General features: G+C 44.9%; 3 protein-coding genes across 6 annotated transcripts in view; all 3 read right to left on the bottom strand.

Moving 5' to 3' along the window:
- pxk (PX domain containing serine/threonine kinase) overlaps positions 1-10,404 on the bottom strand; it is a 45,149-nt gene extending 34,745 nt beyond the window's left edge. For 2 of the 3 annotated variants that reach the window (XM_064967401.1, XM_064967403.1), the window contains exons 1-4: positions 9,860-10,403; positions 3,992-4,042; positions 3,721-3,768; positions 574-760 (exon numbers count right to left, since the gene is read on the bottom strand). In XM_064967401.1, coding sequence (XP_064823473.1) covers positions 574-760; positions 3,721-3,768; positions 3,992-4,042; positions 9,860-9,961 — 388 coding nt within the window. In that variant the 5' untranslated portion in view covers positions 9,962-10,403. Of the gene's footprint in view, positions 1-573; positions 761-3,720; positions 3,769-3,991; positions 4,043-9,859 lie in introns of all 3 variants that reach the window. The other variant, XM_064967402.1, reaches the window with a different exon arrangement.
- Positions 10,405-10,757: 353 nt separating this feature from the next.
- Positions 10,758-11,939, bottom strand: LOC135541283 (hydroxyacyl-thioester dehydratase type 2, mitochondrial-like). The gene has a single exon (XM_064967405.1). It carries the CDS (start codon positions 11,937-11,939, stop codon positions 11,406-11,408), a length of 534 nt encoding a protein of 177 aa, XP_064823477.1. The 3' UTR covers positions 10,758-11,405.
- Positions 11,940-11,944: 5 nt separating this feature from the next.
- rpp14 (ribonuclease P/MRP 14 subunit) lies at positions 11,945-23,667 on the bottom strand. Of its 2 annotated transcripts, none has more exons than XM_064967408.1 (6): positions 23,608-23,667; positions 23,091-23,209; positions 22,658-22,742; positions 13,931-14,007; positions 12,161-12,239; positions 11,945-12,063 (listed from the first exon to the last, which is right to left on the bottom strand). In XM_064967408.1, the coding sequence occupies exons 2-6, from the start codon at positions 23,180-23,182 to the stop codon at positions 12,007-12,009; spliced, it is 390 nt and encodes a 129-aa protein (XP_064823480.1). In that variant the 5' UTR covers positions 23,183-23,209; positions 23,608-23,667; the 3' UTR covers positions 11,945-12,006. The 2 variants fall into 2 exon arrangements, with proteins under 2 accessions (XP_064823480.1, XP_064823478.1); XM_064967406.1 differs by having other exon boundaries at positions 23,530-23,661.
- Positions 23,668-26,484: the final 2,817 nt, after the last annotated feature.

Raw genomic sequence — 26,484 nt, 5'->3', positions numbered from 1 at the left:
ACCCATGCTAGACACACCCACCAAACCCTGTATCACACCCATGCTAGACACGCCCACCAAACCCTGTATCACACCCATGCTAGACACACCCACCAAACCCTGTATCACACCCATGCTAGACACGCCCACCAAACCCTGTATCACACCCATGCTAGACACGCCCACCAAACCCTGTATCACACCCATGCTAGACACACCCACCAAACCCTGTATCACACCCATGCTAGACACACCCACCAAACCCTGTATCACACCCATGCTAGACACGCCCACCGAACCCTGTATCACACCCATGCTAGACACGCCCACCGAACCCTGTATCACACCCATGCTAGACACGCCCACCGAACCCTGTATCACACCCATGCTAGACACGCCCACCGAACCCTGTATCACACCCATGCTAGACACGCCCACCGAACCCTGTATCACACCCATGCTAGACACGCCCACCAAACCCTGTATCACACCCATGCTAGACACGCCCACCAAACCCTGTATCACACCCATGCTAGACACGCCCACCAAACCCTGTATCACACCCATGTTAGACAACCCTAAGAGTTCACACACCTGTGTAGTTGGCAGAGTAGTTGTTGGTGTCGAGGAACTTCTTGACCAGTTGGCAGGTGGCTAGGATGTGATGCTGAGTAATAAAGTCTAGGTAGACCTGTAGTCCTCTCTGTCTCTCTGCTATGAACTCCCTGTCCATGTTACCTAGCAACTTCTTAGGTGGTAGAGGTAGGCTGACGCCAGAGACCTGGGGGACGAGGTTGGATTGCGGGATGGGGAGGGTAGCAAAAGGGAGAGCGAGAGGGGAGAGAGAGAACGAGAGAGAATGAGAGCGAGAGGGGGAGAGGGGAGAGAGAATGAGAGCGAGAGGGGGAGAGGGGAGACAGAATGAGAGCGAGAGGGGAGAGAGAGAACGAGAGAGAACGAGAGCGAGAGGGGAGAGAGAGAACGAGAGCGAGAGGGGAGAGAGAGAACGAGAGCGAGAGGGGAGAGAGAGAACGAGAGCGAGAGGGGAGAGAGAGAACGAGAGCGAGAGGGGAGAGAGAGAACGAGAGCGAGGGGAGAGAGAGAACGAGAGCGAGAGGGGAGAGAGAGAACGAGAGCGAGAGGGGAGAGAGAGAACGAGAGGGGAGAGAGAGAACGAGAGCGAGAGGGGAGAGAGAGAACGAGAGAGAATGAGAGCGAGAGGGGGAGAGGGGAGAGAGAGAACGAGAGAGAATGAGAGCGAGAACGAGAGAGAATGAGAGCGAGAACGAGAGAGAATGAGAGCGAGAGGGAGAGAGAGAACGAGACAGAATGAGAGCGAGAGGGGAGAGAGAGAACGAGACAGAATGAGAGCGAGAGGGGAGAGAGAGAACGAGACAGAATGAGAGCGAGAGGGGAGAGAGAATGAGAGCGAGAGGGGAGAGAGAACGAGAGAGAATGAGAGCGAGAGGGGAGAGAGAACGAGAGAGAACGAGAGCGAGAGGGGAGAGAGAGAACGAGAGAGAATGAGAGCGAGAACGAGAGAGAATGAGAGCGAGAACGAGAGAGAATGAGAGCGAGAGGGGAGAGAGAGAACGAGAGAGAATGAGAGCGAGAACGAGAGAGAATGAGAGCGAGAACGAGAGAGAATGAGAGCGAGAGGGGAGAGAGAGAACGAGACAGAATGAGAGCGAGAGGGGAGAGAGAGAACGAGACAGAATGAGAGCGAGAGGGGAGAGAGAATGAGAGCGAGAGGGGAGAGAGAGCGAGAGGGGAGAGAGAGAACGAGAGAGAACGAGAGCGAGAGGGGAGAGAGAGAACGAGAGCGAGAGGGGAGAGAGAGAACGAGAGCGAGAGGGGAGAGAGAGAACGAGAGCGAGAGGGGAGAGAGAACGAGAGCGAGAGGGGAGAGAGAGAACGAGAGCGAGGGGGAGAGAGAGAACGAGAGCGAGAGGGGAGAGAGAGAACGAGAGCGAGAGGGGAGAGAGAGAACGAGAGCGAGAGGGGAGAGAGAGAACGAGAGCGAGAGGGGAGAGAGAGAACGAGAGCGAGAGGGGAGAGAGAGAACGAGAGCGAGAGGGGAGAGAGAGAACGAGAGCGAGAGGGGAGAGAGAGAACGAGAGCGAGAGGGGAGAGAGAGAACGAGAGCGAGAGGGGAGAGAGAGAACGAGAGCGAGAGGGGAGAGAGAGAACGAGAGCGAGAGGGGAGAGAGAGAACGAGAGCGAGAGGGGAGAGAGAGAACGAGAGCGAGAGGGGAGAGAGAGAACGAGAGCGAGAGGGGAGAGAGAGAACGAGAGCGAGAGGGGAGAGAGAGAACGAGAGCGAGAGGGGAGAGAGAGAACGAGAGCGAGAGGGGAGAGAGAGAACGAGAGCGAGAGGGGAGAGAGAACGAGAGCGAGAGGGGAGAGAGAGAACGAGAGAGAATGAGAGCGAGAGGGGAGAGAGAGAACGAGAGAGAATGAGAGCGAGAGGGGGAGAGGGGAGAGAGAGAACGAGAGAGAATGAGAGCGAGAGAGAATGAGAGCGAGAGGGGAGAGAGAGAACGAGACAGAATGAGAGCGAGGGGAGAGAGAGAACGAGAGAGAATGAGAGCGAGAGGGGAGAGAGAGAACGAGAGAGAACGAGAGAGAATGAGAGCGAGAGGGGAGAGAGAGAACGAGAGAGAATGAGAGCGAGAGGGGAGAGAGAGAACGAGAGAGAATGAGAGCGAGAGGGGGAGAGGGGAGAGAGAGAACGAGAGAGAATGAGAGCGAGAGGGGGAGAGGGGAGAGAGAGAACGAGAGAGAATGAGAGCGAGAGGGGGAGAGGGAGACAGAATGAGAGCGAGAGGGGGAGAGGGGAGACAGAATGAGGGGGAGAGGGGAGACAGAATGAGAGCGAGAGGGGAGAGAGAGAACGAGAGAGAATGAGAGCGAGAGGGGAGAGAGAACGAGAGAGAATGAGAGCGAGAGGGGAGAGAGAACGAGAGAGAATGAGAGCGAGAGGGGAGAGAGAACGAGAGAGAATGAGAGCGAGAGGGGAGAGAGAGAACGAGAGCGAGAGGGGAGAGAGAGAACGAGAGCGAGAGGGGAGAGAGAGAACGAGAGCGAGAGGGGAGAGAGAGAACGAGAGCGAGAGGGGAGAGAGAGAACGAGAGCGAGAGGGGAGAGAGAGAACGAGAGCGAGAGGGGAGAGAGAGAACGAGAGCGAGAGGGGAGAGAGAGAACGAGAGCGAGAGGGGAGAGAGAGAACGAGAGCGAGAGGGGAGAGAGAGAACGAGAGCGAGAGGGGAGAGAGAGAACGAGATAGATAGAGATAAAGAGAGAAAGAACGAGTTGACACACAGGAATGTAGGGTTCACAGAATGGATGGTCAGGAAATGAGCTGGTAAAACCTCAGCAGAAACCTCAGCTTCCTTTTAACGACGGCTTTTCAAAAATGTGTAATGACCACCAAAGAATACTCAGTATGAACACATCGCCTTCATAAAAACACAAAGTCTGCTTCCCAAATGGCACCCCATTCCCATAGGGTGCCGGTCCAAAGTAGTGAGCTATGTAGGGAATAGGGTGCCGGTCCAAAGTAGTGAGCTATGTAGGGAATAGGGTGCCGGTCCAAAGTAGTGAGCTATGTAGGGAATAGGGTGCCGGTCCAAAGTAGTGAGCTATGTAGGGAATAGGGTGCCATTTGGGACCCAGGCAGATGTGGTGTGGGAAAAGGCACTTGTGACCTCTTTGTACCGGTAAAAGTCAAGCCGCACTTACCAACAAACTGCTATTCAGCATATCAAAGTCACTGTATCGCTTTATGACCTGCAACAATAAGAAACAGGTTGAATTGTGGGGAAAACACAACCAAAGGCTTCTTTCTTGAGGTTGAGAGAGCTCAGTTAAAAAAAAAGGTGAAAATAGATTTCTAATCTTACAGTATAACATGAAAATATGTTATGTTGAAGAACAAAAAGTCTAATTGAGGCAGATAGTTTGAGGTAAGGTTGAGGTTTAAAGTAGGCTAAAAAAATAGATTCTTATTTACCTGCCAACTGTTTTCTGTACACACACCCCTTTGTACTCGGATTATGTATTCCTGGACAGGAAATGAAAAAGGGACAGGAAATGATTATTTGTGATGTGACTTATCATAGCTATTCATCTCATATGTAAAGCTTCGATTATATACATACAGTTTAAAATCAGAAGTATACATACACTTTAACCAAATACATTTCAACTCAGTTTCACTATTCCTGACATTTAACCCTAGTAAAAACTCTGTCTGAGGTCAGTTAGGATCACCACTTTATTTTAAGAATGTGAAATGTCAGAATAATAGTGGATAGAATAATTTTTTTCAGCTTTTATTTCTTTCATCACATTCCCAGTGGATCAGAAGTTTACATAGACTCAATTAGAATTTTGTAACATTGCCTTTAAAATGGTTAAACTTGGGTCAAATGTTTTGGGTAGCCTTCCACAAGCTTCCCACAATAAGTTAAGTGAATTTTGGCCTATTTCTCTTGACAAAGCTGGTGTAACTGAGTCAGGTTTCTAGGCCTCCTTGCTCACACACGCTTTTTCAGTTCTGCCCAGAAAAATTCTATGGGATTGAGGTCAGGGCCTTGTGATGGCCACTCCAATACCTTGACTTTGTTGTCCTTAAGCCATTTTGTCACAACTTTGGAAGTATGCTTGGGGTCATTGTCCATTTGGAAGACCCATTTGCGACCAAGCTTTAACTTCCTGACTGAAGTCTTGAGATGTTGCTTCAATATATCTACATAATTGCCCTCCCTCATGATGCCATCTATTTTGTAAAGTGCACCAGTCCCTTCTGCAGCAAAGCACCCCCACAACATGATGCTGCCACCCCAGTGCTTCACGGTTGGGATGGTGTTCTTCGGCTTGCAAGCATCCCCCTTTATCCTCCAAACATAACGATGGTCATTATGGCCAAACAGTTCTATTTTTGTTTCATCAGACCAGAGGACATTTCTCCAAAAAGTATGTGCAGTTGTAAACCGTAGTCTGGCTTTTTTTCATGGCGGTTTTGGAGCAGTGGCTTCTTCCTTGCTGAATGGCCTTTCAGGTCATGTCGATACAGGACTCGTTTTACTGTGGATATAGATAGTTTTGTACCGGTTTCCTTCAGCATCTTCACAAGGTCCGTTGCTGTTGTTCTAGGATTGATTTGCACTTCTCGCACCAAAGTACGTTCATCTCTAGGAAATGTCAGAGCTCCTTCCTGAGCGGTATGACAGCTGCGTAGTCCCATGGTGTTTATACTTGCATACTATTGTTTGTACAGATGAAAGTGGTACCTTCAGGCATTTGGAAATTGCTCCCAAGGATGAATCAGACTTGTGGAGGTCTGCAATTTATTTTCTGAGGTCTTGGCTGATTTCTTTTGATTTTCCCATGATGTCAAGCAAAGAGGCACTGAGTTTGAAGGTCGGCCTTGAAATACATCCACAGGTACACCTCCAATTTACTCAAATGATGTCAATTAGCCTCTCAGAAGCTTCTAACGCCATGTCATCATTTTCTTGAATTTTCCAAGCAGTTTAAAGGCACAGTCAACTTAGTTTATGTAAACTTCTGACCCACTGGAATTGTGATACAGTGAATTATAAGTGAAATAATCTGTCTGTAAACAATTGTTGGAAAAATTACTTGTGTCATGCACAAAGTAGATGTCCGAACCGACTTGCCAAAACTATAGTTTGTTAACAAGACATTGGTGGAGGACTTGAAAAACTAGTTTTAATGACGCCAACCTAAGTGCATGTAAACTTCTGACTTCAACTGTATATACATATACACACAGAGCTCCAACAGTACTGGGACAGTGACACACGTGTTGTTGTTTCGGCTCTGTACGCCAGCACAAATCTCACACCCCCAAGACATGCTAACATGTAACCATTACTGTAACCATTACAATAACGGGAGGTTAGCATTTTATATCATACCCCCAAGACATGCTAACCTATAACCATTACAATAACAGTGGAGGTTAGCATTTTATATCATACCCCCAAGACATGCTAACCTCTCACCATTACAATAACAGTGGAGGTTAGCATTTTATATCATACACCCAAGACATGCTAACCTCTCACCATTACAATAACAGTGGAGGTTAGCATTTTATATCATACACCCAAGACATGCTAACCTCTCACCATTACAATAACAGGGGAGGTTAGCATTTTATATCATACCCCCAAGACATGCTAACCTCTCACCATTACAATAACAGGGGAGGTTAGCATTTTATATCATACCCCCAAGACATGCTAACCTCTCACATTACAATAACAGGGGAGGTTAGCATGTTATAGCATACCCCCAAGACATGCTAACCCCTCACCATTAAAATAACAGGGGAGGTTAGCATTGTTGGGGAAGTATGATATGTGTGTCTCTAACTTTCTGAAGCATCATTCACATGTCATTCAGGATTAGCCGTAATCATGGTAGCATCCACATTAATGTAGAAATGTTACGAAACATATTCTATTCTCATTAACAATAAAAGTGAATCCAAAAATGACACAATAGATCATTTACCATTAATTTATATTATGCACAAAACAATATGAAACACCCAAAACAAACAGCAAAGTCATCCATAAAGTTTATAGAGTCACAAGCTTGATCTAGTCAGTCCTTCACTAAAAGCTTGATCTAGTCAGTCCTTCACTAAAAGCTTGATCTAGTCAGTCCTTCACTAAAAGCTTGATCTAGTCAGTCCTTCACTAAAAGCTTGATCTAGTCAGTCCTTCACTAAAAGCTTGATCTAGTCAGTCCTTCACTAAAAGCTTGATCTAGTCAGTCCTTCACTAAAAGCTTGATCTAGTCAGTCCTTCACGAAAAGCTTGATCTAGTCAGTCCTTCACTAAAAGCTTGATCTAGTCAGTCCTTCACTAAAAGCTTGATCTATTCAGTCCTTCACAAATTCTCCTCCTGGAGACAAAGGCTTACTGAACTGATGGCCTACTTTTCTAGAAGAGATGAAAAAAGATACTTATTAGAAATGATTATTGATAGGGCCTACTTCCTCCAAGCCTGGATGCATCATGAAATTATTTATTGATAGGGCCTACTTTCTCCTAGCCTGGATCCATCATGAAATTATTTATTGATAGGGCCTACTTTCTCCTAGCCTGGATCCATCATGAAATTATTTATTGATAGGGCCTACTTTCTCCTAGCCTGGATCCATCATGAAATTATTTATTGATAGGGCCTACTTTCTCCTAGCCTGGATCCATCATGAAATTATTTATTGATAGGGCCTACTTTCTCCTAGCCTGGATCCATCATGAAATTATTTATTGATAGGGCCTACTTTCTCCTAGCCTGGATCCATCATGAAATTATTTATTGATAGGGCCTACTTTCTCCTAGCCTGGATCCATCATGAAATTATTTATTGATAGGGCCTACTTTCTCCTAGCCTGGATCCATCATGAAATGATTATGAATGATTTTCACTTCATCAAACTTCATTAGGAAACAGAAGGATTGTGTTAGGATCCAGGAGTAACTTCCCCTGCCTTACGTGAGGCATGGTGAACTAAGATCAACTTGCCGTCGTCTCCTTGTCATGCCGTCTCACGTGATTCCTCCGTAATGACGTTACTCCCACACTCAAAAAAAAAAAACCCACAGAAGACAGGGATAAAAGGAGACGACATAGAACAAGAAATACTAGATGGGGTAAAGCCTCTCGGGAACATGGCAAGACTGTTCTAGAAGTTATATTTCGATAGGAGAGGACACAGTGGTCAGCAATCCTTCATCCGTCTCGACAACGTTTCACTCCAGTCACAATGTTCTATGATAATACGTTTCACTGCATATTAAGTTAACCAGGGACATATTCATCGAGCTGTAGAAGTGCTGATCTAAAATCAGTGTTGCCTTTCAGATCATAACGAAGAAGATCACATGGAGAGGGGAGACCTGATCCTAGATCAGCACTTCTACTCTGATACCTAGTATTCAAATAGCGTTTCCCCAAAATCATTCACTGCAGCTGAAGGCTAACACTATAGGCCTGAGTGGGTAGTACTGTGGCTACGTCTCAAAATGGCACCCTATTCCCTATGTAAGTGCACTACTTTTGACCAGATCCCCATAGGGCCCTGGAGAAAAGTAGGGTACTATATAGGGTGTCATTTGGGAGAACTAAGGTCTGACAGGGTGACATGGTAGTACAGTAGCTGGAATAACACAAGCCAAGGGTCCAAAGGTCTGGTTTAAACCTCACCAGGATAATCCACTGCGGGCCACTTAAACACCACTGAGCCTAAGCTATATGCCACTCACATAAACATTATTGTTCAATGTGCTAAAGGTGATACATTCAGGCTGGCGGCAAACTGTGGTACATCCCAGTTTAAAACAACCACACCTGAGTGTATAATGAAGTCTCTTTTTATTGACATTCATATTCACATCAGATACGTCATGCCCATAGAGGGCACCTGCCTGTTTAAAAAAATAATAATAATAATAAACGTAAAAATAAAATTCTGTAATAATACCAGCCACCTAGTAGTTTTATATAGTTGGCTTTAGCTAGCCCAGATAGGTTTCCGATCAACTAAGTTAAAGTAGCTAGCTTGTCTAACTATATTAGGTGGCATGCCTGCTAGCAAGGTTGGTAGACGTCAGAAAAGCAAGCAATAACTAGATGTCCTTTCAATCTTTTACCCAGATTTTAGTAGAGACGCAGAGAAACAGTTTATTTTATCCAGATTTTTTAATTTTTTAAATACACCAGTCAGGACAGAGACAGCTCAAGAGCAGGAGGCTGGTGGGAGGGGCTATAGGACAGGCTCGTATGAAATGGAACGGTGTCAAACGTGGTTTCCATATGTTAAACACCTTCCATTGCAATGCGGCTGTCCACCTACAGCTCCTCCCACCAGCCTCCTCTTCTCATTAAGGTAGAAGATAAGCAGATAAAACAATGATTATGGCTCTAGATTGGTCTTTGAAAAATGAGAAAATGCTATCCACAAGTTCATTGGATTGTGGAAAATTAGATAAAGGGCGTCATTAGCAATAAACCCCTAAGTACCAAGCCATTCTCACGTACTTTGTGCCCCCAAAACTATTTATTTGGGGTGCACGACGGCCCTGATTCAAATCCATATTATCTAGTTAACTTAAGGTAGCCTACATGGCTATCATTTCACCCTGACTTTACCCAAACACAATTGTATCATCAATATGTGGCATTTTGTCTACCAGTAACGTTATTTACACCGTTTGGCAGTGTGTATTGTGGAAAGACTCAACAAATGACTGTAAATAGGAAACCTCTCAACCATCAACATGACTATTTAGCAAAAGCCCCCCTCCCACACCTTTTATAAGCGATACATTACATTTTAGTTAGGGTTTAGCGAACAGCTGTCATTGTCTAAAAAGACATGAACACAAATGGTTATTAGGAGAGTTTAAAACGCTTACCCGTTTTTAACTCTTTAAAACGGTAACCTATTCCCGTAATGACTTTACACCCCTGAGCTAAACTAGCTACAGTAGCTATTGAATAGTTAGCAGCTGAGCTAACTATCCAGCTGACTGTCAAAATGTCAACAGGAGACAGTCAATAGCAGCCGTTTCATTAACGACGAACTAGTTGATCAACACTTTCCAAACACGTCGTTCGTTACAACAAAACACTAAACAACCGTTAAAAAAGTGTTAGAGATCAACAACGAAACTGGGTTTATTTTATTATATATATATATTATTATTTTTTTAATAGAAGATGGTCTGACGTCCATAAATAAACTGTTTGTTTGTTAATCTTCACCGTGATAAATTGAGTTAGGTAACTACTTCCTACGGTTTGTGTCCACTTGCCCGGTCGAAGCAGACTCACCGTGTGAGATTGTAGATTTTGGCTGGCCTCGATCAGTGCTGTAAGGGCCACCGTATCATCCAATAGTACCCTTCCCGGGGACTGCTTCTCCAAAAACGCCATCCCGGTGCCACCGATCACTAACGAACCAAACGATAAAACACCTTCCGGTGTGAAACCAAAGCAGATGGATGTGAAGTCAAACTAGCCGATTAGATAGCAGAGTATTTTAGTTAGAAATGAGGACAGGAAGGGCAGGGTTGACACTTGACAGACTAGATTCCCCCCCGACCTCCTACGTTTGCTTTACAGCTGCACTGGGGTCAGACAGACTTCCTGTCAAGATTAAAACAAAGACTGAGCCAACGCGAGATATGAATAGTAAAAACCTACCTCAATACAAGGATGAGAAGATTGAAAAACGGCGTAAAAACGAGAAGTTGTTCGATCTTCTCAGTGAAACAGTTGGGATAATGGGACCATTTGGAGTACAACACATTTCTCAAGACATATACTTTCTTGCATCGACTCTGTGTTTTAATCTGAACAGGAAATCTGTCTGACCCCAGTGCAGCTGTACACTAGCGTAGGAATCTATTCTGGCTAGGTTGACACAGGCTGGTTGTGTCATCAGACCAAGTTCAGGATTGGTAATGGGAGCTCGTAACTAATACATAGCTGCCTGCAGATACCCGCCCCCAGTCCAGGGGTGGAGACAGCCAGATGGTCGGTTTGTTTCATTTCACAAGACAGGTTTGGCCATACGTTTGGTAATCGGATTAGGAAATACATTTCGAATAAGTACAACAATTGGGTTTGAAAGATCTATGAAGTATATGTCCATGCGTGATTATTAACTATAATTGTGTTTATATTTATCACTAAAGAAACAATACAACATGCATAGTAGGCAACCATGAAAATGCTTAGATGACATTTATTTGTAATTCAGATGTGCCTATATACACTGACCTAGGTCTTTATTATGTAATTTATTTACAAAACAGCTAAGAAGGATCTTTGATCAAACAAAAGTAGCCTCAAATTCAATAAATCATCATTTAACCTAAGAACATTGTACGCAATTATTTGTAATACAAGAGCACAAGACCATGTAACACTTATTTGAAAATTATGAGCAAAACAAGGATCATTCCAGTGCCACTGATTTAGCAGGCATTTGTCAGAAGATGCTTCAGAGGTTGTCCCACAACAGACACGACCTCTGAGCTGTTCCTAGAGGGATGTGAGACGGATAGATTGTCTATCACACAGGTACTCAAGCCATACAAACATAAAAGGATCTCCAAAAAGCCAGTTAAACAAAAGTACAGGTTTACCACAACATCTTTTAAATCCCTGCCGCCAGAACCAAATCTCACGTTAGCGCAAGTCTGTCATGTCAAGAGAGACTACAATATATCCACCAACGAGCTTCAAATCCAGTCCGTTTGTGCTAACATTCCACCCCTTCTCTGTTTGGCATGACAAGGAGTAGAATGTTAGCACAAAGAGACTGGATTTGAGGCTACAATATTCCCTCCAACTGTCATCATCATCATCATCATCATCGCGCCCTTGGTTGCTGATCCTCTGGCATCATGATCATGACCTCCCCCTCCATGACCACTTTATCTTTGACGGAGCAGGTCACTGCGATGAAGGCGAAGGACATCTTGATCTTCTTCACCTCGGCTTCAGCCAGAACCTCCTCCCCGATGTACAGAGGCGCCGGGAACCTGATTTCCTGGTACAGGAAAATACAGCCGCTCCCCGGCATCTTGGTCCCCAGAATGGCCGAGATCAGTCCGTTTATCAGCACGCCGTGGACGATGGGCGTCTCGAACGACGTGGTCTTGGCATAGGTCGGGTCCAGGTGAATGGGGTTTACGTCCCCGGTGAGCTCGGCGAAGACCGCCACGTCCCTGGCGCTGAAGGCCTTGGTGAGAGAGGCCCGCTCCCCGACATGGAGGTGACGTGGCTGGGGTAATGGAACCAACGGCAGGGGGCCCCTGGCCCTTTGAATGCAGTTAAGAGCTGCATAGTTGAAATTAGAGCACAAATGTTGTTTACTAAAGACATTTCTGAAAATGAAGTTCATTCTAGGTATTGTTTTGTCTTCACAGTGTTATGGGTCACTGTGTTGATTCAAGAACCAACAGCTTTGCTCAGTCCAGCTCCAGCTCACGACTATTCCCAGACAGAGTTAACAGGAAAGGTGATACCTAGGAGGGGGAGGGGGGGGGTTTAGTTTTGATACAGATGATTACATTACGCAGCAGGGTTTGGTCAATTCGAATGAATAGGCAGTCAGTAGTTTACCTGAGTAACTCTGAAAAAGCACAGTTCATTCTGATAGAATCCCAACAGTGTCAGGGCACTCCACAACTTCACCAGACCACTGAAAGAAACAACACAGACCCAGTCACATCCTCTAAAGAAGGAATCTCCAACCCTGTTCCTGGAGAGCTGCCCTCCTATAGGTTAACTCCAACCCTGTTCCTGGAGAGCTACCCTCCTATAGGTTAACTCCAACCCTGTTCCTGGAGAGCTGCCCTCCTATAGGTTAACTCCAACCCTGTTCCTGGAGAGCTACCCACCTATAGGTTAACTCCAACCCTGTTCCTGAAGAGCTACCCTCCTATAGGTTAACTCCAACCCTGTTCCTGGAGAGCTACCCACCTATAGGTTAACTCCAACCCTGTTCCTGGAGAGCTACCCACCTATAGGTTAACTCCAACCCTGTTCCTGGAGAGCTACCCTCCTATAGGTTAACTCCAACCCTGTTCCTGGAGAGCTACCCTCCTATAGGTTAACTCCAACCCTGTTCCTGGAGAGCTGCCCTCCTATAGGTTAACTATAGGTTAACCAACCCTGTTCCTGGAGAGCTACCCTCCTATAGGTTAACTCCAACCCTGTTCCTGGAGAGCTACCCTCCTATAGGTTAACTCCAACCCTGTTCCTGGAGAGCTACCCTCCTATAGGTTAACTCCAACCCTGTTCCTGGAGAGCTACCCTCCTATAGGTTAACTCCAACCCTGTTCCTGGAGAGCTACCCTCCTATAGGTTAACTCCAACCCTGTTCCTGGAGAGCTACCCTCCTATAGGTTAACTCCAACCCTGTTCCTGGAGAGCTACCCTCCTATAGGTTAACTCCAACCCTGTTCCTGGAGAGCTGCCCTCCTATAGGTTAACTCCAACCCTGTTCCTGGAGAGCTACCCACCTATAGGTTAACTCCAACCCTGTTCCTGAAGAGCTACCCTCCTATAGGTTAACTCCAACCCTGTTCCTGAAGAGCTACCCTCCTATAGGTTAACTCCAACCCTGTTCCTGAAGAGCTACCCTCCTATAGGTTAACTCCAACCCTGTTCCTAGAGAGCTACCCTCCTATAGGTTAACTCCAACCCTGTTCCTGGAGAGCTACCCTCCTATAGGTTAACTCCAACCCTGTTCCTGTAGAGCTACCCTCCTATAGGTTAACTCCAACCCTGTTCCTGGAGAGCTACCCTCCTATAGGTTAACTCCAACCCTGTTCCTGGAGAGCTACCCTCCTATAGGTTAACTCCAACCCTGTTCCTGGAGAGCTACCCTCCTATAGGTTAACTCCAACCCTGTTCCTGGAGAGCTGCCCTCCTATAGGTTAACTCCAACCCTGTTCCTGGAGAGCTACCCTCCTATAGGTTAACTCCAACCCTGTTCCTGGAGAGCTACCCTCCTATAGGTTAACTCCAACCCTGTTCCTGGAGAGCTGCCCTCCTATAGGTTAACTCCAACCCTGTTCCTGAAGAGCTACCCTCCTATAGGTTAACTCCAACCCTGTTCCTGAAGAGCTACCCTTCTATAGACTATTATGATTTATTTTTTGTATTTTCTCCCCGAATTTTCATCTCGTCTCATCACTGCAACTACGTAACGTGCTCGGGAGGCGAAGGTGGAGTCATGCGTCCCCCTTAACACCCGCCCGCTTAACCTGGAAGCCAGTAGCACCAACACGTCAGAGGAAACACTGTTCAACTGACTACCGGGGTCAGCCTGCAGAATTTTGCCCAAGACTTGCATGCAGGGTTAAATGTATATGGCCAGTTAGTTACCTGTTGTACACACGGAGCACGCCTGTTAGTGTGCTCTCATCAAACTTCAACAGATCAAAAGGGAAGGCACCTCCAACCTAAAACAGAGGACAGAAGTTGACCAAAAAAATGTTAATCGATGGTTTCAGCTCAGACTATACTAAGGGAATTCCAAAGTGAGCTTGAATAGAAATAACCCCACCCCCAGGGGATAACTGGATATAAATAACCCCACCCCCCGGGGATAACTGGATATAAATAACCCCACCCCCCGGGGATAACTGGATATAAATAACCCCACCCCCCGGGGATAACTGGATATAAATAACCCCACCCCCCGGGAATAACTGGATATAAATAACCCCACCCCCCGGGAATAACTGGATATAAGTAACCCCACCCCCAGGGGATAACCGGATATAAATAACCCCACTGGATATAAATAACCCCACCCCCCGGGGATAACTGGATATAAATAACCCCACCCCCCGGGAATAACTGGATATAAGTAACCCCACCCCCCGGGAATAACTGGATATAAGTAACCCCACCCCCAGGGGATAACCGGATATAAATAACCCCACCCCCCGGGGATAACCGGATATAAATAACCCCACCCCCGGGAATAACTGGATATAAATAACCCCACCCTCAGGGGATAACTGGATATAAATAACCCCACCCCCAGGGGATAACTGGATATAAATAACCCCACCCCCCGGGGATAACTGGATATAAATAACCCCACCCCCAGGGGATAACTGGATATAAATAACCCCACCCCCTGGGATAACTGGATATAAATAAGCCCACCCCCCCGGGGATAACTGGATATAAATAACCCCACCCCCAGGGGATAACTGGATATAAATAACCCCACCCCCAGGGGATAACTGGATATAAATAACCCCACCCCCAGGGGGTAACTGGATATAAATAACCCCACCCCCAGGGGGTAACTGGATATAAATAACCCCACCCCCAGGCTAATCAACTAGAAATGACCCCACCCCCAGGCTAATCAACTAGAAATAACCCCACCCCAGGCTAATCAACTAGAAATAACCCCACCCCAGGCTAATCAACTAGAAATAACCCCACCCCCAGGCTAATCAACTAGAAATAACCCCACCCCCAGGCTAATCAACTAGAAATAACCCCACCCCCAGGCTAATCAACTAGAAATAACCCCACCCCCAGGCTAATCAACTAGAAATAACCCCACCCCCAGGCTAATCAACTAGAAATAACCCCACCCCCAGGCTAAATGCAAACCAGGGTTAAGTGTCCAGTGTGAGAGACTGGAATGGGACATACATTAACGCCTCTTAAATCAATGGAAACGGAAGACCGCAACAAATACAAAGTGCTGCAAATAGCAATGTAATATGAAGAAGAGCCACAATTCCCTTGACATGAGGAATACAGAGTAATGAGAGGCACTCTGTACATTACATCTATCAACATGTAGTATATTACATCTATATCAACAACAGTACATTACAACACTATACATGTACACAATGACATTCAATACATTACATCTATAAACATGTAGTATATTACATCTATATCAACACTCTATACATGTACACAATGACATTCAATACATTACATCTATATCAACAACAGTACATTACAACACTGTATACATGTACACAATGACATTCAATACATTACATCTACACTACCGGTCCAAAGTTTTAAAACACCTACTCATTCATGGGTTTTTCTTTATTTGACTATTTTCTACATTGTATAATAATAGTTAAGACATCAACACTATGAAATAACACTTATGGAATCATGTAGTAACAAAAAATAAGTGTTAAACAAATCAAAATATATTTTACATTTGAGATTCTTCAAAGTAAGTAGCCACCCTTTACCTTGATGACAGCTTTGCACACTTGGCATTCTCTCAACCAGCTTTATGAGGTAGTCACCTGGAATGCATTTCAATTAACAGGTGTGCCTTCTTAAAAAGTTAATTTGTGTTATTCTTTTCCTTCTTAATGTGTTTGAGCCAATCAGTTGTGCTGTGACAAGGTAGCGGTGGTATACAGAAGATGGTATTTTATCAAATAGGACTAAGTCCATATTATGGCATGAACAGCTCAAATAAGCAAAGATAAATGACAGTCCATCATTACTTTAAGACATGAAAGTCAGTCAATCCTGAACATTTCAAGAACTTTGAAAGTTTCTTCAAGTGCAGTCGCAAAAAACATCAAGCGCTATGATGAAACTGGCTCTCATGAGGACCGTCACAGGAAAGGAAGACCCAGAGTTCCCTCTTCTGCAGAGGATATGTTCATTAGAGTTACCAGCCTCAGAAATTGCTTCAAAGTTCAAGTAACAGACACATCTCAACATCATCTATTCAGAGGAGACTATGGGAATCAGGCCTTCATGGTCAATTTGCGGCAAAGAAACCACTACTAAAAGAACCAATAATAAGAAGAGACTTGCTTGGGCAAAGAAACACGAGCAATAGACATTACACTGGTAATGTCTGTCCTTTGGTCTGAGGAGTCCAAAAAAGGACACCAATAAGAAGAAGAAAATAGAAAACAGATGGGGGGGATTATATTTATCTGATAATCGCACGCTAATATATTGCTGACCAGCAGATGTCACTAATGTGCACTGTGAACAGATAATGAAGTTACGGCACAAATTGGTGTAAGCACCGAAGCCTTCAGAAAGCCTCGGTTTCCCATCACAAGTTGAGTCACAAGCACTTTCTTGTGGTTCTCTCTGTCAGCATGGTCAGACAGATGCAACAACATATTGGTGACATGCTGCTTTCCACCAAGCATTATACATTTACACTACTAGTTTCTGTATCTGTCAGCTAATTTCTCTTTTCATACTAAGTTGTAGCTAAAATAAATCTTGTTAGCCGCTAATGCTATATCGCTAGTTAGTTGGCTAGCTAGCTAGCTAAATGTACTAAGAGTCTAGCTAGCTAATACAGCCTGGTGCCAGTGCTGGTGTCAGCCTAGCTAATGGGCATCCTGATAAAATACCAAATACCTTGAAACACTGACCAACACTTTGGTTCCTACCCTGTCAACATTTCCTCTCTGGCTTATTCATTCATTGTCATGACAAACCACAATGTATTGAAGGTTCTGCCCACTATATTCCAACTATAGAATTACAATATTCATTCTCTTTCCATGATTTCAACAGTTCAATTAACTAGGCCTAGATGTTTTGCCAATATCATGCAGCCTGTCGTGGCAGTGTGGAAATGATAACAAAAGTGCAGGAAATAAAAAATAAAAATAGGGTTGTCCCTGACTAAAAGAAATGATTGGTCAACCGAGAGTCATCTGTTGTTTCGACCAATCAATTGGTCAAAATGTTAACTTGTATTTCTCCATATATAGACATCCTGTGTTTGAATCAAATCAACTATATGCACTGAGCTTGTATTATGCTTTAAGTGTACTGTTTGATTAAATAATTAAAAACTATCAAAATAAAGAAAGTTGCACTCCATGTATAATTTCCCAACAATTTAATGGGTTTCATTTCAGCATCACTGTGCCCCAAAACGTTGGTAAATGCGTTGATTATACTCGGAGTGTGCGACTTTATTCACCGCTAGTCAGCACCTCAACACAAACTATTATTCTGGGTGTGCACCAGCGCAAGTTTTTTCTACCATGATTAAATATTTAAGACATGGCTAGAGGGAGTACGACTACAATTTATTTGATTGTGCAGGGCTCAGACTTGCTGCACTCCGTAAAAAACTAAATATATATATATATATGATAGCGAGTGACTGACTAGCGGCCGTTGTCTCTCTCTCCTCCCTGCTGCAGCGACCACCACAGAACATCAACAGTGTTTATCGCGCTGTCCATGTTGCCGAACCTGCAAAAATAATTTCTGACCTTTAAAGTTCTGTTACCGAAATCCCTCATTTGTTTAGGAAAAAAACCTTCCCTATTCCCTTAACCCTTGCTCTCTTTACATGACACATGTAAGCATGGAATGCATGTGACCAATATGGTCTGACCTATAGCCTATCATAAACTGGTTATAACAAACTCCAAACACGTGACAACAAAATAGATGCAGATGAAGTGGCAAATAAACTCGAAACGGGGGGAATGTTTGAGAGGTAAAAGAGGAAGTCAGATGTTTGTCATAAATGTGTTGTGGAAAACTCTGGCGATGAAGAAAAAAGGTAAGGAAGAAGGTGCATATTATGTCAAACAGGTGCTGTTAGATTACAACAATGTGTCTGACTACTTGGCACAATGTAAACACTAAATACCAGACTCTGCAGCAAGTTTTTTTAAGGGGGGGGGGGGGGGTTACAGCAAAGACTAAACACAGTCGCATGCAATTGCCGACATGGAACGGTGTATTTATTGCTTATAATAATTCAAAGGGTCCCTTTGTTATTGTAAAACAAACACTTGATTGCATTTCAAATCCCGAATGGCTCGTATGTGTTATGACATGAATGAATGGTTGACTGATACAGCTGTATACTGATACTGCCCATATAAGATTTGAAATATAGGCCTAAGGGTAGCCTAGTGGTTAGAGTGTTGGACTAGTAACCGGAAGGTTGCAAGTTCAAACCCCCGAGGTGACAGGGTCTGTCGTTCTGCCCCTGAACAAGGCAGTTAACCCACTGTTCCTAGGCCGTCATTGAAAATAAGAATTTGTTCTTAACTGACTTGCCTGGTTAAATAAAGATTAAAAAAATAAAATAAAATTGCAGTATTAAGATGGAAACAGGATGTGCTCTTCGGCCTACAGTTCAATGGTGGTTATACAAGGCTGCTATACCAAAGCCTACTAATGATAATGAACATTACTTATCATAATGATAACAATAACGAGATCAAGAAAAAGTTTAGAAATATGATTTTTTTTTTCCCGAACAATTTGGAACAGCATAAACACAAAATAAATTATAAGCACCAGGCGCTGTTCTAACAGGGAGAAGAAAAAAAACATGTAAATACAGCAAAAGATGAAAAACAGACATTTGTTCAATTGTTTATCAGAGACGTTGTTTTTGCTTGAGGGTGAGATGTTAAACAGGATCAGTCTAATTTCTGTAGCCAGATAGATAATAATAATAATCATCTATAAAGCCAGGCACATTTTACAGTTAGGCAACAGCGATCGCTATCCAACACAGGAGAACGTGCATTTTTGATCAAATAAATATATACACTGCTCAAAAAAAATAAAGGGAACACTAAAATAACACATCCTAGATTTGAATGAATTAAATATTCTTATTAAATACTTTTTTTCTTTACATAGTTGAATGTGCTGACAACAAAATCACACAAAAATTCAATGGAAATCAAAATTATCAACCCATGGAGGTCTGGATTTGGAGTCACACTCAAAATTAAAGTGGAAAACCACACTACAGGTTGATCCAACTTTGATGTAATGTCCTTAAAACAAGTCAAAATGAGGCTCAGTAGTGTGTGTGGCCTCCACATGCCTGTATGACCTCCCTACAACGCCTGGGCATGCTCCTGATGAGGTGGCGGATGGTCTCCTGAGGGATCTCCTCCCAGACCTGGACTAAAGCATCCGCCAACTCCTGGACAGTCTGTGGTGCAACGTGGCGTTGGTGGATGGAGCGAGACATGATGTTCCAGATGTGCTCAATTGGATTCAGGTCTGGGGAACGGGCGGGCCAGTCCATAGCATCAATGCCTTCTTCTTGCTGGAACTGCTGACACACTCCAGCCACATGAGGTCTAGCATCGTCTTACATTAGGAGGAACCCAGGGCCAACCGCACCAGCATATGGTCTCACAAGGGGTCTGAGGATCTCATCTCGGTACCTGATGGCAGTCAGGCTACCTCTGGCGAGCACATGGAGGGCTGTGCGGCCCCCAAAGAAATAACACCCTACACCATGACTGACCCACCGCCAAACCAGTCATGCTGGAGGATGTTGCAGGCAGCAGAACGTTCTCCACGGCGTCTCCAGACTCTGTCACATCTATCACGTGCTCAGTGTGAACCTGCTTTCATCTGTGAAGAGCACAGGGCGCCAGTGGCGAATTTGCCAATCTTGGTGTTCTCTGGCAAATGCCAAACGTCCTGCACGGTGTTGGGCTGTAAGCACAACCCCCACCTGTGGACATCGGGCCCTCATACCACCCTCATGGAGTCTGTTTCTGACCGTTTGAGCAGACATGCACATTTGTGGCCTGCTGGAGGTCATTTTGCAGGGCTCTGGCAGTGCTCCTCCTTGCACAAAGGCGGAGGTAGTGGTCCTGCTGCTGGGTTGTTGCCCTCCTACGGCCTCCTCCACGTCTCTTGATGTACTGGCCTGTCTCCTGGTAGCGCCTTCATGCTCTGGACACTACGCTGACAGACACAGCAAACCTTCTTGCTACAGCTCGCATTGATGTCCCATCCTGGATGAGCTGCACTACCTGAGCCACTTGTGTGGGTTGTAGACTCCATCTCATGCTACCACTAGAGTGAAAGCACCGCCAGCATTCAAAAGTGACCAAAACATCAGCCAGGAAGCATGTCCACACACACTTTTTTTGTGTTGCACCATTGCTCTCAGTGCCTTTGGAAAGTATTCAGACCCCTTGAACTTTCCCACCTTTTTTACATTACTTAATTCTAAAGTGGATGAAATGAAAAGGATCCTCAGCTATCTCCACACAATACCCCATAATGACAAAACAGGTTTCACATTTTTGCAGATATATTTAAAATAAAAAACAAAAATACCTTATTTACATAAGTATTCAGACCATTTACTATGAGAGTCGAAATTGAGCTCAGGTGCATCCCGTTTCCATTGATCGTACTGGGATGTGAGTCCACCTGTGGTAAATTCAATTGATTGGACATGATTTGGAAAGGCACACGCCTGTCTATATAAGGTCCCACAGTTGACAGTGCATGTCAGAGCAAAAACCAAGACATGAGGTCGAAGGAATTGTCCGTAGAGCCCTGAGACAGGATTGTGTCGAGGCACAGATCTGGGGAAGGGTACCAAACAATGTCTGCAGCATTGAAGGTCCCCAAGAACACAGTGGCCTCCATCAATCTCAAATGGATGATGTTTGGAACCACCAAGACTCTTCATAGAGCTGGCCACCCGTCCAAACTGAGCAATAGGGGGAGAAGGTGACCAAGAACCCGATGGCAAAGCTCCAGAGTTCCTCTGTGGGGATGGGAGAACCTTCCAGAAGGACAACTATCTCTGCAGCACTCCACCAATCAGGCCTTTATGGTAGAGTGGCAAGATGGAAGCCACTCCTCAGTAAAAGGCACATGACAGCCCATTGAGTTTGCCAAAAGGCACCTAAAGGACTCAGGCCATGAGAAACAAGATTCTCTGGTCTGATGAAACCAAGATTGAACTCTTTGGCCTGAATGCCAAGCGTCACATCTGGAGGAAACCTGGTACCATCTCTACAGTGAAGCATGGTGGTGGCAGCATCATGCTGTGGGGATGTTCTTTAGCTGCAGGGACCGGGAGACTAGTCAGGATTGGGGCAAAGATGAACAGAGCAAATTACAGAGAAATCCTTGATGAAAACCTGCTCCAGAGCGCTCAGGACATCAGACTGGGGCGAGGGTTCACCTTCCAACAGGACAATGACCCTCACCACACAACCAAGACAACACAGGGGTGGCTTCGGGACAAGTCTCTGAATGTCCTTGAATGGCCCAGCCAGAGCCCGGACTTGAACCCGATCAAACAACTCCTGAGAGACCTGAAAATAGCTGTTCAGCGACGCTCCCCTTCCAACCTGACAGAGCTTGAGAGGATCTGCAGAGAAGAATGGGAGAAACTCCCAAAATACAGGTGTGCCAAGCTTGTTGCGTCATACCCAAGAAGACTTGAGGCTGTAATCGCTACCAAATGTGCTTCAACAAACTCCTGAGTAAAGGGTCTGAATACTTATGTAAATGTAATATTTCAGTTTGACATTTTTGATAATATAGCAAAAATGTCTAAAAACCTGTCATTATGGACTAATGTGTGAAGATTGAGGTGGGGGAATAAATTAATATGTTTTAGAATAGGGTTGTAACATAACAAAATGTGGAAAAAGTCAAGGGGTCTGAATACTTTCCTAAGGCACTGTATGTAATAACCATATAGTAGCAAGTCTTAGTGATGGACCGTGCCACCCCCACGGCCTCCACAATGGATCAGTCCACTCAGACTGGTGTCCTGTAGGGCATGATTTTGATTTGAGCTATATGCTCGACCAACAGCCCATCGCCCAAACAATCCACCAGTCAACTAAATGGGGCCAGCCCCAAAAGAAAAGCATACATTAGTTTTGCTTGAAGTTGGATTGAACAGTGTAAACCAATCAGAATGGTGAAAGCCTCATTTAGACTGTATGCATTACCACCCCAGGGTCACGAACTACACAAAGCATATTTAATGCTTTTACATTTAAGTCACTTTTGCAGAAGCTCTTATCCAGAGCGACTTACATGACCGATTAGGTTTAAGTGCCTCGCTCAAGGGCATATCGGAATATTATTTTTTTGTCTCTGGGATACGAACCAGCCACCTTTCTATTACTGGCCCAACGCCCTTAACTGCTTGGCTAGCTGCCCCAGTTATTCAAATACATACAAAAATACCATCAAGACTGATATGATAATTTTGGCCATAATTGCCCAGCTCTAATCCATATGGATTTGTTCTGTTTCATTTCAGTTCAGGTCCAGCCCGGTCGAGCTTCACTTTACCTCTCCATACAGGTCCCTGAGGCCAGAGACGATGAGCTGCTTCAGTTGGGCTGCACTGAGTCTGGTGCTTTCATTCTCCAACACTCTGAGGAGGAAAGGGTTCAAGAGAAGTCATGAATTAACACGTGTTTACTATGATGCGTTCAAATCAAATCTTTGTGAATCCGTGCATCCTTACTGCAGGGTTCGAAATGCACACACAGCACAGAGCAGTTTGAAAGTGAGTTGTGAACACCGATGCACTGTCTCCTCACAGTTGTTTGTCTAGTGTGTACTCTACTCGGGGAAAGGAGTTGTCCCTGACCACGTGACCAGATCAGATAAAAACTATAGGGCCTCGTGGAAAGAGACAGGAAGTCAATTGAAAAAAAAACAACATTTAGCATCAAATGAAAAAAAAAAAAAACTTTGATCAAGTGGTGGTGACACTTACAGGGAGATCCTCATATAGTGGTAAACGGATGTGTTTTTGTACACAAGTCGCTCATAAGTCGCAGGTTCGTCCTGTATGTCTGCGCGCTGCATTCTATTTGGCTACAAGCGTCGGGTGTCCTTCAAAACAAAACAACAAGTAGCAGTACCGTTAAAACTACTATGGTCTGACAATCTAACGTTAAGTCAGTACGTTAGCCTATAACACGGCAACGGTGATATACAAGTTGGCGATTCAATGCATTGCAACGTGTAGGTAATAATGATTGAACGTTATGTACAGTTCGCTGTGGCTGAAACCTGGATCTGATGAGACTAACGTTAGCTAGCAGCTCAGCTAACTAGCCAGCTACTGAGGTTTGAAATGGGCCTAGCTAAATATCTGAAATATTATATTGGTTCTTGATGACAGAATCGTTTACTGTACTTTATACACTCACCAACTGCGTCAACGTGTTGCTGCTGAATCCACTTTAACCTTTTTTATTTTTTATAAAAGTCTGTGATAATAAACTTGCCTGTTGATAAGTGCTTGACCCAACGTGACTGACAAAACGTGCTTGTCCTGGAGCTACGCATGCGCAGAACATGTACATTTTGTAAACAGTGGAAGAATTTAAATGAACCCCTCCCTCTTAAACCCCATTGGATAAAAAGGTCAGAGGGGCGGCACTTCGGGCTTTCAATTCAAGGGGCTTTATTGACATGGAGAAAAATATGTTAACATTGCCAAAGCAAGTGAAGTAGATAATATACAAAAGTGAATTATACATCCAAGCTTTCTCATCCAAAGGATTTTCAAATCAAATGTATCTATATAGCCCTTCTTACATCAGCTGATATATCAAAGTGCTGTACATAAACCCAGCCTAAAACCCCAAACAGCAAGCAATGCAGGTGTAGGAGCACGGTTTTGAGAAGGAGGCGAGGAGAGAGTGTATATAGGACACCAGGTGATCCAATTGAGTTTTTCCCAACGAGAACAGAACCGCCGAGTACTCTTGCTAAAATCAAGTGTCGCCACCTAGCGAAACAATGAGGCATTAACACAAAACAAAGCTTCTTGGTCGCGTACACAGTTTAGCATATGTCATAGCGGGTGCAGCGAAATGCTTATGTTACTAGCTTCTATCAATGCAGTACAATGTCAAACAAATAAACACATAATAAAAATGCAAATTAAAAAATGAATCAAGAAATGTCGGAACGAATTGTCGTTTTTGAATACTCCTTTCTGATTTTTATATAATATATTTTATATGTTATATATTATAGCGTGCATTATTTCCCTATAATGCACAGTGTATTTGCACGGTAGAATTGAATAGTGATAGTTAATTTGACATGTTTTGTTTGAGATGTTTTTGAAAGCAAAAGTCAAACAGGGGATACCGGTACTGAGTCAATGTGCGGGGGTACAGGTTTGTCGAGGTAATTTGTACACATAAGAGGTAGGGGAAAAGTGACTATGCATAGATAATAAACAGCGAGTAGCAGCAGTGTAAAAACAAAGGGTGGGGGCTCAATGTACATTATTAATTGTTCATCTTGGGGGTAGAAGCTGTTAAGGAGTCTTTTGGACCTAGACTTGGTGCTCCGGTACCGCTTGCCATGCGGTAGCAGAGAGAACGGTCTATGACTTGGGTGGCTGGAGTCTTTGACAATTTTAAGGGCCTTCCTCTGACACCGCCTGGTATAGAGGTCCTTGATGGCAGGGAGCTTGGCCCCAGTGATGTACTGTAGCACCGTACGATCAGAGATGTACTGGGCTGTATGCACTACCATCTGTAGTGCCTTGCGGTTGGAGGCTGAGCAGTTACCATACCAGGTGGTGATGCAACCGGTCAGGATGCTCTCGATGGTGCAGCTGTAGAACCTTATGAGGATCCAGGGACCCATGCCATATCTTTTCAGTCTCCTGAGGGGGAAAAGGTGTTATCGTGCCCTCTTCATGACTGTCTTGGTGTGTTTGGACCATGATAGTTCGTTGGTGATGTGGACACCAAGGAACTTGAAGCTCTCGACCTGCTCCACTACAGCCCCGTCGATGAGAATGGGACGTGCTCAGTCCTCCTTTTCCTGTAGTCCACAATCATCTCCTTTGTCTTGCTCACATTGAGGGAGAGGTTGTTGTCCTGGCACCACACTGCCAGGTCTCTAACCTCCTCCCTATAGGCTGTCTCATCATTGTTGGTGATCAGGCCTACCACTGTGGTGTCATCAGCAAACTTAATGAGGGTGTTGGAGTCGTGCTTGGCCACGCAGCTGTGGGTGAACAGGGAGTACAGGAGGGGACTAAGCACGCACCCCTGAGGGGCCCCAGTGGTGAGGATCAGCGTGGCAGATGTGTTGTTGCCTACCCTTACCACCTGGAGGCGGACCGTCAGGATGTCCAGGATCCAGTTGCAGAGGGAGGTGTTTGGTCTCAGGGTCCTTAGCTTAGTGATGAACTTTGTGGGCACTATAGTGTTGAACGCTGAGCTGTAGTCAATGAACAGCATTCTCACATAGGTGTTCCTTTTGTCCAGGTGGGAAAGGGCAGTGTGGAGTGCAATATAGATTGTGTCATCTTTGGATCTGTTGGGGCAGTATGCAAATTGGAGTGGGTCTGTCATGTCTTATTATGTCTGTTCCTGTCCTTTCTCTTCACTCTGTCTCTCTCTGCTGGTCTTATTAGGTTACCTTCTCTTTCTCTCCTTCTCCAGCTTTTCCTCATCTCCCCAAACTACCTCGTTCACCCTTTCCCCACCTGTTCCCTTTTTTCCCTCTGATTAGGTCTCTATTTCTCTCTCTGTTCCTGCTACTTTCGGTGTCAGATTCTCGTTTGTGTTTCTCATGCCAGAAGCAAGCTATCGTCTCGTTTGCTTCCTCCTAGTCCTATCCTGTCGGAGTCTGCCTGGCAGGTGCATCCTGTACACTTCTAACTGTCTTTCGTTTGCACTGTGTCCAGTTCATCATATGCTACGTGTGATCAGGTACCACCGTTCCTCTGTGACCCGCACCGACCCAGAGCGACCTGCAGCCTGTCGCCGCTACCCGCAGCCTGTCGCCGCTACCCAGCTATTCATCAGAGGGACTTTATGTTTCATTTGTCGCCCTCTCTGCGGGTAGTCTATTGTGCCATTGACAACGTCGGAAGAGGATCTATGCCATTCCTGTTTTCTCATTAAAAGAACTCTGTTTCTGTTAAACCGCTTTTGGGTCTTCACTCAAGTGCATAACAGGGTCTATAGTTTCTAGGATGATGGTGTTGATGTGACCCATGACCAGCCTTTCAAAGCACTTCATGGCTACAGACGTGAGTGCTACGGGTCGGTAGTCATTTAGGCAGGTCACCTTCGTATTCTTGGGCACAGGGACTATGGTGGTCTGCTTAAAACATGTATTACAGACTC

The sequence above is a fragment of the Oncorhynchus masou genome, chromosome 6 (assembly GCF_036934945.1).
Source record: "Oncorhynchus masou masou isolate Uvic2021 chromosome 6, UVic_Omas_1.1, whole genome shotgun sequence".
In the NCBI taxonomy this organism is placed as follows: Eukaryota; Metazoa; Chordata; class Actinopteri; order Salmoniformes; family Salmonidae; genus Oncorhynchus; species Oncorhynchus masou.
The sequence above is the reverse complement of the archived record's forward strand: the minus strand, read 5'-3'. Positions and strand labels throughout refer to the sequence as shown.